A 15,209-nucleotide genomic window follows, 5' to 3' on the forward strand; every position below is an offset into this window, starting at 1 on the left:
TAGGAAAGAGGGATTGGATCTGATTTATGGAATGCAATGGAATATACGTGGGGGGGGGGGCGTGTACCTCACTGTTTTATCTGGATCTCTGTGTTTCTTGCATTAGCTAAAGTCAAGAGTGCTTGGTTTGGAGATCTTTCAAACCCTGATTGTTTAGTTATGTCCCTTCTTATGTGACTTTGAAGAGATGAGCTGGAAATCTAGAAGAAACTGCAAGTTTGAACGCTGCAAGGCTTGTGGTTAAACTACAGAGACGGGGATAAAGAACAGAAGGGGGAACTGAGCACGGCCCTTGCATGTTAGAGACAGCTGATTTGCCAGAAGGCAATTTCCATGGAGGCCAGGAAATACGGTGAGTCTGGGACTAGCGGTTTTGCCAAGAAGGCCAAGGGACGAGTCTCCACAACATCTCACAGAAGGAGCCCTAGGACTCCACCACTCAAGCACAGGGAGACCTAGACACAGCCTCAAGTGAGAGTCTGCCTCGAGCAGCTTTAGCAAGGTGGTGACGCAGTGCTACCATAATATGGCTTTTAACAGGRCAAGGAAAATAATCTGCCAGGTGGAAGCCCCTGCCCTCTACCTTCGGCAGGTAACCTCCTTCACCGAGGCCAGTCGAGACAGTAGAGAATGGACTGTTGCAAGCCGGTTTTTAAATCTTGAAAATAACTGATAGGACCAGGCAAAAGAAACTACAAAAGCTCTTCGCCTAGTCAGTCAGGGGTCTACAGGTGAGTGTCCGTGCAAGATGAAAGCCCCAAATGGATAGGCAATGATGGATTTCGAGGGGCTTTGGGCAAGCCACATTAGAGTTCAGATCCCACCTCCATGGAAGTCTAAGCCCTGGTCTCAACAGGAGTTGCAGTGCAGAGTCTCCCACAAAGAAGAGCAAATCGCTCCCTCCAGATCTGCCTCTCAGATCTCGGTTATAATATTGTTCAGCAGATAGGCATCAGCACACGTCAGAACAGCACGGCGCTTTGAGGCAGACAGCGAGAAGAAACCACATCCACCCGGGAGAGCAGCGCAGCCCTGGGACCACCCAAACGGGGGGAACGCCCAGCTCCCYGCCCGCGGGAGCCCTAGCCCGGCCCCACGTCCGAAACGGCGCAGCGCCGTTTGGCCCTCCCGCTACGCTTTGGTGCGGGGACTTCGGCCAACGCAGGAGAAAGCAAGTGCGTGCCTGACACCCTTCCCTCTGCGCCAAATCCCCATCGACGGCCTCTGCTGCCCTGCTGGGGACTCGGTGAAGGGGAGGAGAGGGACCGTGCTGGAGCAGAGTTTGGTACCCCGCTCTCGGCTTTGTGCAAGGCAGGAAACGAGGCAAAGAGCGGAGAGTTGAACGCTGCAGGAGGGGAGACGGAGGCTGCCAGTAACACAAAGGTACGACACATACCACGAGAAAGACTTCACGTGCTCCTGAATCATTATCCACGTCCGGCCAAAATCATCTGATTTCCAGAGCTGCAATGGAAAAGATCAGAGATACCAGTGGGACTTGTGTCCTGGAGCCACGCAGGCCTCAGGTACCCTCAAAGCTTGCGCAGCCAGAAGGGCAGAGGCCTCCGGGGCCCCGAGCCCCGGGCCGGCTGTGTGCACACTGCAAACCGCGCGCACTTCCGCGACGCCGCTTCACGTGGCCGGTGCCTGCAGCAACAGCAAACTTTCCACCACCGGAGAGGAGCCGAAGAGGAGATGGTTTCCCCTCGGTCTCCTACCACGAGGATTTCCTGCTGTCTGTCAAGCCGCTCGGTTTTACACTAGCTTAGAAATAGGAATAACTTTTTCTAATGTCCTCATAGAGTGCAGGAGCACAGGTAAATGTCTGGGCAGAGCTGCCTCCCTCGCGGAGCCGGTTATAACACCCAGCTCAACAGCACAGCGTTGCAGAGCTGCAAGTATGAGTAGAGCAAAGTTCACGAGGAGAGGTAATATCTTCTATTGCACCAAGAAAAGCTGAGGGGAAAACACACAAGCCTGCAGGCACCTCAGCCCTTCTCCCGACCCCTTCTTCAGAGGGTCCGTGTGCCTGACAGMTGCCCTACTTTTCCCAAGCACCGTGTCGGCATCTGAGCTGCCATTTTTGCGGCTCGTTTTTGCAGGCAGGCACACACGGCCCGCCGGACTCCAGCCACAGCATCCRACCTGACAGTCCGCTAAAAAGAAGGTACTGCTCCCGGCTCGCTCCGTCCCGGCCAGGGAGGCAGCAGGCAGCCAGGCAGGTCGGYGCCAAAGGCCATCGCTGCCCCAGCTGGCAGCGCTCTGCCGGGAGTCACGACCGATGCAGCCYGCGGAGACTGATACGGTCAAGGACCAGCGCACGCGAAGGAAGAGGGAACTTTTAAAGCAGGGATCTGGCAGACATAATATTGCCGGCTGCACGAGAGGTCAGTAAATAGACTGCCCTCCGAGAGGAGGACGTCCTGGCCCGTTCGGGATGGCTCTGCACGCAGCAGTCGGAGAAGAGAAACCCTCCGGGGCAGGGGGCCAGCAAAGCACAAACCCTCAGGGCCGTCCGGGCCGGGCAGCGTGGCCGTGGGCACCCTCTCCAAGAGCGTGTCGCAGCTCAGGAGCAGGAGGCTAGCGCTGGGCAGGAGCRGGGCGAGCGAAGGGAGGCGCATCGCCCCACGACCGCGGGCAGGAGCGGCGCGGCTCGGGCAGGCGCCGCAGCAGCCTGGTGGGACACGCTCACCTGCTTGCTGGGATGCGACCTGTCGAAGCCCAGGACCAGGTTCGGGCTGCGGCTGTGCAGGAGGAGGTCTGCCGCTCTGAAGGGAATGGAGAAGCCCTGAACGGTGTGGCAGAAGTCGGTGGTGATCCAGAGGTAYGGGACGAAGGCGTCCACGAAGATATACTGGGAAGAAAGCGAATGACAGGACATCAGGGCAGAACTCAATCCAGCAGGTGACCGAGGAAGACACGAGTTCCTGGGGAGCATTTGAGGGGAAAAACTCYGGAGAGGAGGAATGTGCCGCCCGCGCCGTTGCTTCAGCCTGGCTTTAGGGAGGGGGATTTCCATGGAGGGGAGAGGGCCCGCTTCCACTGCTTCACCTAGAGGACAACCCTCCCCTTAGGGAGGGCTGAGGGAGAAGAGAGGTGACCTTCGTGTACTAACGCTTAAATATTTTTCTCTGCAGCACTGCACTGACACCGGGGAGTGAGCGTGCAGCTCGCTCCCCACGGAGCTCCACCAGCGCAAGCACGCAAGGGATGCCATGAGGATACCTCACACGTACTCCTTTCACACCAACAGTCACCTTTAACATCATAAGCCCAGTCGCGGCGGCATAACCACCCTTGCTCCAAGAGCAGGGCTGCAGCGGCACGGCACGGCACGGCACGGCACGGCGCGGCCCCCACAGGCGAGCCTCCTGGGGCCCGTTGGCCTCTCACCCTCCTGTTGTCCGCCGGGCTGTGGTAGAACTGCGCGATGGCCACCTCGCTCGTGTTCCCGCCGCCGAAGGTGAACCTCTCCGAAATCTTTTTGAAACTCTTCCCGTAGTCGTAGGACACGTAAACCTGCAAAGGAGCAGTTGCAGCATGAGGAGCTGCAGCGGTCCGGTTTCTACTCTGGCTCTTCCTCCTATTTATTGAAATTTCAGGAAACTGCAGGGGGGGAGCAGGTGAAAGAGGCCACCGAGTAGCAGGAGAGAGGAAGGACAAAGCCCACACGCCTTTCAAGAGGCAGCGCTAACGGTGAAAAAAGGGAGGTACTCCATGAACAGATCAGGAGATGCCACAACACACGACGCTCCCGCATCGTCCACAGCCTGTGCGGCAAAAGACCGAGGGATAAAATCCTTTTGCAATCCTGGCCGAAGGCAGAGATAAGTCACTGCTACGCAGGCCAGAACCAGTCAGAGGGAGGAGAAACCAGCAATCCTCCTCCTGCCCCCAGCCAGAACCAACGCAAACACGGAAATAAATGCAAACAGCATGCATGCCCAAATGTTTGTCACGTAACTCGGGTGACAGGGAGGGCCCAACAAGCTCTGCCCTCGGAGGCGAGCTCTGCACGTTTGCCGCGCTGGCGTGCAGGGCAGCATCCCCAGCAGGGCTATGACCCTTCCCACCCGCAGGCGGCAGCTCGCAGGCCACGTTTTCTGTTTTTGGGGAAATCTGTCAGATTGACTCCAGCCTGAAACGGCAAGAGCTACCGCCGTGCCACCCCTGTGCGACGGTCCATGCGAACACTTTGCAAAGGGTCTCAGTTGGCTTCCTCCCGGGCTGGTGTCCACCCGCCAGGAACCCCAGCACTGGGTGCTTTTGGTCAGCTCTCCCTGGGAACCTCCCTCAAACCGCCTGGGATTTACGGGGCTGGCAGAACAAGCAGCCTCCTGATTTTCAAGATGCAGGTCAGGGCACGCTGGCAGGGGCCAGTCCGGTGAGGCTTCGCCGTTACCATCACACTGCATCATTCAGCAGCTAAAGAGGGCAACTGTCCCTAGAGCTGTCAATCTGCCACCTCTCATGAGCATCACGTTTCTTTATATTCAAGGGAGCTGTTTTTAGCAAGCAAGCAAAGAGGCACTACAGCGGGATTTGCAGGAGAGTATCTGCAAGAGAGGCGCATGAACGTAGACCGCTATTATTACACCCAAATTTGGGACCCGCTCCTGCCTCCTGGCTGCCACTCTCGTGTGGCACGGAGCTGAGAGCAACGCCAGCAGAAACCTCGCCAGCTGATCCAGCCCGTCCTCCTGCCCCAAGGCAGGGTCAGCTCCAGGGACAGCACTGGTGACAGATGTCTGTCCGTCCCACGCGGGGTGGGGGGCTCCAGTGACGGGGATCCCACCCGCTGCCTCGGCAGTCCGCTGGCCCTCCTGCTCCCTCCTGAGCCACGTTATTGCAGGAAATAACGGGCCATCATGAAGGAGGTTTACAGGCAACACCGAGCAGAGATCCCGGCACTCGATTTGTCTGCCTCGGAGCGAGCTGGCCGAGTCCGCCTTTCCGGGGCTCGAATCGCTGGGGCAAGAGAGAGACTTTTTCTTTTTCTACCTCTGAATTCATGCTCGGGAGCCCTCCTCTCACCTTTCAAACAGGCACCAGAGAGGCACTTATCTCTAAAGGGCTGAGGAGCCACCAGCATCTCAGCTAGCCCAGCAGCCTTTCGGACACCCCTGGGGAACACCGGTTGGCATACTCACGTCACTGTTTTTGGGACCCAGCAGGGAGAGGCTGTCTCTAGCCAGGGCCACGATCACGTTGCTCTTCTCTCCCGCCCAGTGAACGACCATCTGATTGTGGGAGTCATTGAGGCTGACCTGGACACGGGCGAGAGGGACACAGAGCCGTGAGCCAAAGCAGCCGCCCTGGAAAAGGCGCAGAGCTGGGGGAAACTCCGGGGACGTGGAAGCAGAGGTTGGCCAGTCAAGGAGACAGAAAGCACATGGACATTTGGTGTCCAGGCTTTACAAATCTCAGAGCAGGGCTGGACAGGTCAAAGGACAGGCTCTTGGGCCGTCATGGCTGCAGCCATGTATTTAAGCTACCTGATGGTTGAAGTTAAGAGAAGTCTTCTGTGGGGGTGAGTGTGTGAGCATCACCCTGCTCCTCTACCGTGAAGATGCTGGGGAAATGCACGTGTCAAAGGGGGGGCAGCTTTCCTCCTTCGGGGGAAGCTCCTTCCTCGGAGCAATAGGGTTTGGGAGTGGGTGAGAACAAAAACTAAAATCTAGGAACAAGAACTCAGTTCAAATCCAGCCTGAATAACAGAAGGGCCAAGAAAAGAGAATCACCTTCTCTACAGCTCTCTCTTTTGCACCGAGAAGGACATTCAGCTTTCCAAAACACACTTAATCACAAGCAATACCGTTATTCCCCCGTGCATGTGTTGTATCTGGCAGTGTGTGCACAAAGCAGGTCGCGAAGAGCTGGTTTCTATGGGAAAGCCATGGCGGGGAAGCTGCGGGTGCAGGAGCCGCTCGGTGCAAACCCCACGGCTGCAGCCCGGGCACCGGCGCTGCCGAAAGCCCTGCTGACCCGGCGCTCGGCGAGGACCGCTGCTCGCGGCACGCTGTAGCTTCCCCCACCGACCGGCAAACAAAACGCRTGGAAGAACAAGGTCTCTATTCCGAGGATATGGTGGGGGGGGGGGAGAGGAGAGCAAAACAGAAGTCTTCAAATCCCACTTATGTAAACGGTTCAGGGAAAGGAGAAAAAAAATAAAAAAACCCAAACAGCTAGAGCCAGCGGCAGCAGAAAGCAGCGCTGGGGTGGCACGGCATGGTCCCCGGTGTCCCCAGCCGTGTCCCTGCCCTGCCGGGTGGGCGGGTGACCCCGGCACCGGGCCGCGCGGCAGCACCCGACCACACCGCGCTGCAGCGACTGAGGTCAGCCGGCAGCACCAGCTGCAGAGCAAGCAAGCAGCAGCCTCGTGCRCCGCACGAGTACGAGGCTGCTTGTTTTACATGAAGAGCTAGGTTTTATTAATTTCTAAGGAATTTCGTTTTTATTTCGGAGGGCAGAGTGACAGGGAGTCAGTGTTGTGCGTTCAAGAGACAGAAGCAACCCTGCTGAGCTTCTCTTCTTAAGGAAAGACCTTCGGGAGGAACATTTTCCCTGTTCCTCCAAGGAAAGCCAAAGTCTAGACGTGCTGCCGTTATCTGAACACGTCTGCCTCAAGTCCCCTCCGCCAAAAATGGTTTGTCACCAATTCTACTGGATTTTGAGAGGCATTTTGCATTTTTTTTCTGCAAGAAATGTGACACCAGGACAGTAACAAAGGCATAAAACCCAAGGGACTCCTATTCTCGYCTTGCTTTAAACTCAACAAGCCTCTAAAGCTTTTTTTCCGGGGCCAAAAATACACACTCGGTCAAAGCAAGGGGCCTGCCCTTGGGGAGCAAAGCCAATTAAGCCCAGCTGTGTGCAAAGGCCAGCTGGAAGGGGCAACCTGGTTAGCCCTGAGGGAACAGCTGGGCTTCGTTACTCCCTAGGAGCCAGGTGACCTGAATGGAGCCCAGCTGGGGCTGAGCATCTATATAGAGGCCACATGGGGAGGGGGGAAAGGTTTGGTTTCTCGGTAGGAGGGAGGAAGACTGTTGTGGAGTGTTAGGGGCTGTGCCCAGCAGAAGAGCTCTGAAATGGCTCCAGACTACTGATTTTTTTTTTTTTAAGAAAATTAGGGAGGTGTTACCTGAAGGATGCCTTGTTTTGTAAGTTTTGGGGTTAGGAGGCCCATGTTTTCCTCTTAGCCAGTGCTAGACATCCCTTCAGCTGGAGACCTGCTAATGGTCTTGTTACAGCTCTCCTAACAAAGGAGGACCTGGCTGGCTCTGAGCTACTGAGCGAGGCACTGTCTCTGCTCTCCACGTAGTTGTGCTGGCTTGTGCCCCAGGTTAACAGTGTCTGATGTCCTGTTGACCAGGATGCTTACTCTGAAATAGGTTTTCGGGATAGCTTTGAATTAAGGCTGTTATTATCTCTGACACAAGTAACCCTGCTCTGCTTGCAGGGATGATGCTTGTGCGGCAGGGTTKTGTGTGTTGCAAAGTGTTGCACCTTTCTTAATGGGAAGACCTTCCCTGCAACCTGCTTGAACCTATGAGCAGTCAATGGCTGTTGCTTAATGGAAACAGTATTTAGTGCAAATTCCACTTAATGGGGATGTTTTTGGTCTTTGCCAAGTGATCAGGTGTATATAAAATATGCATGAAATTCTAATTTGTCCTCCTAATATGTGAGGTGCCAAATGAAGTCCAGGAGGGGAGRACTGGAGCCAAGACATAGTGGAGGCTGCTTGTATCTGCAGTTAATGCAGATAATGCTGCTAACTTGGCTCAAGGTTTTTTTCTTCTCTTAACAGTGACTTCCCCTAAATGCAGCAACCACTGAAACTGGCTGAGAAGATGGCGACTGGAGCCGGCGTCACGTTGGAGGGTGCTCCAAAGCAGGTACTTGCCTGTGGAGGGTTTCAAGGAACATAGTAAAGGCYGGAGCACTCCCTTCTTAAGAGAGGGATGGGGGGAGGATAATATTTTTAGGATTCCTGACGCAAGGCAGAGGGTTGAAACAGTCGCACTGCCCTGCTGAGGGGATGGCTCTGTGCGGAGATGGCTSGGTAGTGCGTACTGCAAAGCTCCCGGAGAGCATGGAGGAGATGAGCTGTGCTCTGCTGCTGAGCAAAGCTGAGTGCCTGCAAAGCCAGTGTGCAAGAGCCCCTTCCTGGCAAGTACCTCCCAACGGCTTGTACCAGGGGCTGCGAAGTTGCAGGCAGGGCTATTTCTCAGTGTTGGTCCACGCTGCGTGCTCTCACGGCTGGAGTCTCCAGCTTTGGTGTGCGTGACAAACCACAATGCCAGTTAAAGCTTGGGCTTCCAAAACAGAGCGCGCTGGCCTGAGGATAACTGGCTCTAATGTGCACACCTCATTTGAGCTGCTTGTGCTGGCTGCAGGTGGGCTAGCTGGGAATATCTCAGACCTTCCCATCACCAGCAGGTTATAAATCCCTGCCTTTCAGCCACTGGTGTGGCCGAGCTGCTCTGTGTAGGAAGCTTAATCTCCCCATGCAGATATCACACCCTTTAGCTGTGATGAACTGCAAATAAAAAACATTACACACTTGCTGACTTGTCATTACATTCAAGTGTTAGGCGTTATTACAAGTATTAGGACACCATTAGGGCTATTCTTGGTACTGAGTGGGCTTAGGAGTGAACTGTGTGCGTCTATGGGTTTATTCTGTCATGAATTAGCACTTCAGCTATGTGACTTGGGCCCCAGGATGGGCCTAGGCACCCACTATTAATAAAAAAAAAAAAAAAAGTGATGGAGTGAGAACACTTGCTGGCTGCAGCTCAACACTTTGCAAAACCTGAGCTGTGCAAAAAAGATTCCTAGGGATCATTCACGTTTTTCCTGTCCTGGTTCTATGTAACTGTAAATGGGATGCTTCAAAACAAATGTAGTTCCTAGATATTTTCTGAGTAATTAAGTGGCTACTACCATGGCTTGACAAGTGAGAATGCTGGAGAGTAAAGGGCCTGTGCGGCTTTGAACGGCCGCTGAAACCTTTAGTGTTGCTTATGGCTTGGATCTTGGCTCCAGGAGCAAATGAGCTTAGCGGTGCTGYGTTTCTAGGCTCTGTGCTGCTGCTTTGTGGGCTCCCATCTTGCTGACATTTCCATCTGAGATGAGTGAGGCAGGGCTGTTTTGTGGGGCTGCAGCTGCTCAAGGGCAGGAGCTGCAGGTGAAAGCTGATGGKGTCTGGAAGGGATTAGACCCTCCAGCTCTCAGCTTATGGACTTGGGTCCCTCTGACAATGCAGGTAGATATAAAGACTAGGACAAATCTGTGCTAATGCTCCGTTACTTGAGGTGGTGAAATTAGGGTGGAAAGGACTCTAAGGAGAACCTTGCAGAAAAGGAGTCGGCTAAATGCTTTGTACCTGCCAGCCAGGGGAGTCTGAAATAGGCTAAAGACTGTTAGCATATTGCTGTGTGCTGATGCAAAACGGAGTGAGAAGTGAAGCAGCTGCTTTGTTAGCACTGGGCTGGTACACAGGTCCTCTAAGGCAAGGTCTCCTCGACAGTCTCCTCTTTCTGTCCTTCGAACCTGCTGTATGCGGTAGCACAAATGCTTCCCTTTCCCTGCTCCCTACCTCCCCCAGCAAGGGTTATGCAATAGCCTGGCATCACGGATGAGTCAAGAAGCAGTGCCTGTGATGGGTGGATATTGCATTCAAGGCACGCTGCATTCCTCGTGCACTCCCACTACAGCTTCATTACTGTACCTTCTGCTCTGCTCCCAAGCATCTGTTTCCATCCCTGCCATGATATTTTAAAATACAGTCTGTGCCTGCCATAATGCTGCTTGTGGCTTGGACTGAAAAATGCCAGGGCCTGAAATCATTGATATGAAACATGGGTGACTCATTTCAGAGAGTGCCAGGCCCATGATAATTTTGTTAATATTGAAATCATCTGGTAGCAGAGTTGTTTTCTCTGCTACCACCAAGAGAGCTCTCCTTGTGCTGTTTCTAGAATGGAAAAGAGTATCAGAGGGGGGAATATTGGAGCAGAGCTGGGAGCTTGGCTACCTAAGAGGTGGGCAATTCCCTCAATCCGAAGTTCCCAGAGAACTTGCCTTTTCCTTAACCTATACTAAGGGAAATCAAGGCAGTTGAGGGTAAGGGCTGGCAAAAGAGGCTCCCTCTGAACATAGGCACCACTGAAGGCTGCAGAAAGTGTCCAAGTGCTCCTGCTGAAGCACACGGTGAGCTAGTCACAACTGCTATGGGAAGCTGAAGTGATGCCCTCAGGATATGAAACTGCTTGCTCAGTCCACGGCAGAACCTGCTAGGCACCTGCCAGGCAGTAAACACTGAGCCTGGCTATTCTGCAGGGAAAGCACAATAAAATCAAATACCTCTCCACCTGTGTCAGTGCCAGGAACAGCAACCTTGTGGCTCAATGCTATTTCCAAAGAGTTTCCAGAAGCTCCCTTCCCTGCTGAGCTCTRGTGAAAAGCAAGTGAGGAATGTTCTCAGGATGGCTGAGAAAAGGGCAGGATGCCTGTGCCCTGGGCAGGTGTGCAAGGCCCTGGCAGTGATGGGGAAGGGTATCTCCAAGTGGGGAAAAGTAAAAGGATGTGGTGCCTGGGGGCCTGTGCCGAAACCCTGCTTGACGACTCAGTGCACAAGCTGGAAGGGTAAACTCTAATCTGGGAAGATCTCYGGACTGGCAAACTAGGTCAGAATTAAGTATGGTTCGTTTCAAATGTAGCGTAATCGATTTCCCTGTTTGTGTAGCTGGGTGGTGTTTGTTCTGCTAGGCACGTTCCTGTATCTCCCCCAAGAAGGGCTCTCTGCCACTTCACAAGTTGGGAGGGAAAGAGAGCTAAGATGGGCTTTCTGTCCAAGATGTGCTAATGGCCTCAAAAGGAAAAAGCTTGCTGGTGCCTCTGGWCTTTGTGTGCTTGGGCAGCCCTTCAGCGGGGCCAGGAGCAAGGGGCTCCTGAAACCCAAGTGAAACTGCCCCTGAGCAGCCGCAGTGCTGCTGTGAAACGCCCCAGCTGGGAGTGCTGCCCTAGCTCGGGGAGAAGGCTGGTCTGGGGCGGGGAGGGGGGCTGACTTTCCCTGTGATCTGAGCGTACTGCACGGCTGAGATGTTAACGTCTCCCACATAAAGTCAGCTYGGTGGTTTTGTTTTAATAGAAGCTGAATTCTTCCCTGTTGTCTTGAAAAACTGGGTRTTTTAAAGCTCACGGAGTCTCATCGTAGGGGTGGTGGTGGTTTTAATCTAATGCAGGCTGCAGCAGTACTTAGTGCTCCAAGTATTAGCAGCTGAGGAAGTCATTTCAGGTCTCCACAAGTGAGGATGGGCAGAGCAATGTCATGGTCAAGGCAGGTGGGGTGATAACAGGCCATTTTGCCCTTATGTGATGAAATGGTAGATGGCCTTGAAATAATGAAAACCTGCTCCTTCTCCTCAAAGGCAGGATTAGTTATCACCAGGAAACAGCCAGTTTGCRAAGGATGAAGTATATCCCGGAGGGGGGAAAGGGATCAGCCGATGTTAAGCCAGGCAAYAGTGCCTGCAGAGAGGGCCTGGGAGGCACAAAGACGAGGGCCGTGCGAAGGGATGCTCCCCGCGCGCAGGGAGAGGCAGGACGACCCGAGGCCTCCCAGCAGTAACCAAACAGCATAAGCTTGTGCAGCAGGAGCAGCCAGAGGCTAGATAAGATGTCCTGGGTCCCGGCGTGGCTCTAATCAAAGGTTTCCTGTGAGTTGTGCGGTTCTGGGGGAGGTTGCAGATAAATGCTTTCCAAAGAAGGTGCTTCTAATCAGGGGAAGGGCTGCCTGTGCATCGCGGTTTGATCTTTATTTTGTACCAGCAGCACAGCAGTTTAAGTGCTGTCTCTAACCGTTCGCCTTTCTTTTGCCTCTCAGGGCAGGGAGATGGCTGCTGACCTCCTACGCTGGCACTTCTGTTTTCCTGCCTTGGCTGTGGCATGACACTCGCAGGACACTGAGCCTCAGCGTGACGGAGGGCGCTCCGACCCAGCACACAGGTATGCGGCTCTAGCAGCGACTTCTCTGCTGCCTTTCTCTTGCACAAAGCTAAGTCCTTGCAGGCTATACGGTTCGTGGCTGGCTTTCTCCCCRAGGGGATGGGCTTTCCACGGGGACAGCTAGCACATGCCTTTTAAGCATACACTCCTGGAGCCTAGTGCTTGCTTCCAGGCGTGCTTAGCCAAAGGAGGAAGCTGTCAAGGCCTGTAGGTAACCTACTGCCTCGGTGCTGTTGGGACTTGGGCTGCGTGTGGTGCTGCGCCTTGGCTACCTGGAGGGCCTCTGGCGCTGCTCGCCCCGCRGGGTGTCCCCCGCAGTTGTCTCGCCGCAGGGGTGCTTCTCGCAGACCGTGGGAGTCTAGAAACGACCTGCAACGCGCTGGTGCCTCGCTCACAATGATCTCTCTGTTGCAATGCTTGCCAAAGTCCCGTGGAGGTGAGGGCTGTGCAAGGGAACAAAACCTGCTCTGTCCGGAAGCTGACAGCCTCCRAGCCGAGGGCTCGGCCTCTCCGTTGTTGTGGCTTTGGAGTAAGAAAAACTGGAGAAGGGGCACAAAAGCGTAGGGCTTTTGGTTACTGGACTTATCACTGAGACTCTCAGAAAGCTTTACTATAGCCCTAAGTGCAGCCAGGGCAAGTTTGCCTGGGGAAGGAGAACGGCTGTGGTGGTCCAACCTGGAAATCAGACTGATGAATTGTGCTTGTGGCTTTGGCTCTTAGGGTGAGGAGTCTAAAAGCCTGTTACTTAGCGCTAGGTAAGCTGAGTTGGGCTCCTCAGGAGCCCAAGTTGGTGTTGACTTGGTCTTCTCCACCCTGCTCGTGGCTGTGCAGCGTGTGCCTCTTGTTCTTGTCCCCTGCCTTTGTCCCCCGCAGCAGTGACAGGCAGCACGGCCCTCTTGCTGCTTTTTCCTTCATCTCTTCGTTTGGCACAAGCCAGTGTCAGGACTGCAAGTCAGCCTGCAAAGGGCAGGAGCCAGCTCGTGGCATATGGCTGAGCAGCCTGCCAAACACGGGAGCAGCAAGGTGGCCCAGATAAGGGGCTGCACTGCTCGGGGTCCCTGCGGGGCGCTTGGATGCTCCATCCAACTGCTCTCCCCTTCACTGATGCCCTTCTTCTTGGGGCTACTTTTCTGATAGCAAGATTTTCTGAAGGTGTTAGAGGACTTGGGAGAGATGGGGATTCCTTGGTGCTTTTGGCAAGACACGAGACCTCTGAGCACYGCGTCGCACAGCTCAATGTCCTCCTCCGTGCTTGCGGTTCTGTGTGGCTGGGTTTGTAATGGAGGCTGGGACATGCAGGCTCCCTCCCTTTTGTTTTTTAAATGAGACAATGATTGAAAAAACTGTAAAGCTTGGGAGAGGGGGAAGAGCACTGCTGTGCCTGAAACCACTCAGAAATGTAGTGTTCAGCTGATAAACTTGTCCTGGTGACATCTGGTACCTGGGTTTTAAAATACTCGCATCCTGCCCCAAAGCTGTGGAAGGGCAAGTTTTTGTATTCAAGTCTGAAACTGCATGTCTTGCTGCTAGCCAGAGTGACTCAATTCTCCAGGCAAATCCCTTTTGAAAGCTTAAGGCAACAAGAAAAGACCAAACAGAGGGAAACTTTGATGTTTAACTCCCACTGCTTCCTATTTGTCCTCTTCTGGATAGCGCTGGGATTACTGCAGCCTCTTAGATTTGCTGCTACATGTCAAGGCTATAGAGGCTGCTACTGCCAAAGCAGCTTTCCACCTGACCTGTTCAGGTGGGTTATGTGAAAGCCATGGGGAGGCTGAAGGGAAAATGCTATAAACATCTCAAAGATAAGACAAATATCCTGTTACTCCTAAAATAGTGTTGCTGTGTTCTCTCAAAATCCGTAAAATGCTRGGAAAGCGGGAGGCAAAGCAGATCTTTCAAAGTGGGTAGATACTACTTTGCCTGGCCTTTAAAACTAGGGAGCAAGAGTAGGGGGGTTGGGAGCAGCCCAAATACTGCCCTAGCTAGTCCTGCCTCTTGGCTGGCTTTTTTTGCTTCCTAGCAGTAGTGAAAAGAAGAATTTGTAGGGCACCAGGAAGGGGTAGTGGCAGCTAAGGAGGCAAATGCAGCTGCCTCTGAAGGCAGGCAGCCTAACCGCAGCGTGCTGCCTCCTCCCGGGGGCCGTCCCGCTTCCCCTCTGCAGCCTCCSAGGCGCGAGGTGGGACGCGGGCAGCGCAGGAAAGGCAGGTCACACAGAGCACGTTAGCATAGTCAAGGGTAACAAGGATCCACAAAAAGCTTTTCCAGCCTGCAAGCCTCCTGTAGCAACATTCCTGGGAGCCCTAGTGTAATACCTCCTATGACAGCCCTGAAGGGATTATCAGGGGAAGGGGGGGAGAGGGAGTGGTGGCAAAACTTGCTTGTTGGAGCCTGAGCAGGGTTACTTTCAGGAATTAATTTCCATGTCTTTGACATGAGCAACTCCTCTCTCTTTTCAAGGAGCAATGGAAGACYGATCAGAATTGCAGCTTAGAGTGGAATCCTTCATATGGCGAAGGGTTTGGTGCCCAGCAAAAAGCAATTTCTTCTGCTACAAGAAGTCACCTCCCTCTGCTTAGTCTAAGCATTGAAACATTTAATACAAGCATCTCTGGCTGAAGAGATGATGCCAACAACTTGCCCACTCCCAGCCACAGGGACCCGCTTTCCAGTTCCGTGAGCTAGCACAGGGAAAGACCCCGGCCTGTCTCACTAGTGCACATAGCCCTGGCTGCCCAGCAGCTGCAGCCGCTCATCTCCCGGGAAATGAACCCGCAAATAAAAGATGCGAATCAATAGTACAACTAGTTTGAGATGGTTTAGGGGAAAACAGGAAGGGATGGGGAAATGGTGACATGTAAACAGAAAGCAGGAGCGCCTCATCCCTAAATACCTGCCCGTTTCCAAAAGGGGCGAGTGTCGGGCAGCCCGCAGGCGCTTTGATTTCTTTGAGCCAGGACTGCTCTGCCAGCCACCGGCCCCCCCGCGCGGGTGGGTGACCGCCCCRCACCCCACCCCCGAGCCGGGCTGTGCGGCACGGGCGACAAAAGGGGGGCTCGGCCCCCCAACCCCCCAACCTCCGCCAGGCGCCGGAGTTACTCCGAGCGCAGCAAGTGCCCGAGCCGCCTGCGGCGCCGGGGGCTCGGCCCGGCCCGGCCCGGCCGGGGGTCCCGCCCCGCTCCGCGCCCCTCACC

The 15,209-nt window shown here is 54.4% G+C and overlaps 1 protein-coding gene across 1 annotated transcript in view; it reads right to left on the minus strand.

Annotated features, from left to right (window-relative positions):
• SORL1 (sortilin related receptor 1) overlaps positions 1 to 15,209 on the minus strand; it is a 53,309-nt gene that overhangs the window by 35,788 nt on the left and 2,312 nt on the right. Inside the window, exons 2-5 of the mRNA XM_085316731.1 lie at positions 5,151 to 5,315; positions 3,394 to 3,519; positions 2,693 to 2,854; positions 1,397 to 1,464 (exon numbers count right to left, since the gene is read on the minus strand). Of these exons, the coding sequence (XP_085172857.1) occupies positions 1,397 to 1,464; positions 2,693 to 2,854; positions 3,394 to 3,519; positions 5,151 to 5,315 (521 nt within the window). The remainder of the gene's footprint in view (positions 1 to 1,396; positions 1,465 to 2,692; positions 2,855 to 3,393; positions 3,520 to 5,150; positions 5,316 to 15,209) is intronic.

Source organism: Rhea americana, unplaced genomic scaffold, assembly GCF_003343005.1.
Source record: "Rhea americana isolate MKP2758 unplaced genomic scaffold, rheAme1 scaffold_48, whole genome shotgun sequence".
NCBI classification, from domain to species: domain Eukaryota; kingdom Metazoa; phylum Chordata; class Aves; order Rheiformes; family Rheidae; genus Rhea; species Rhea americana.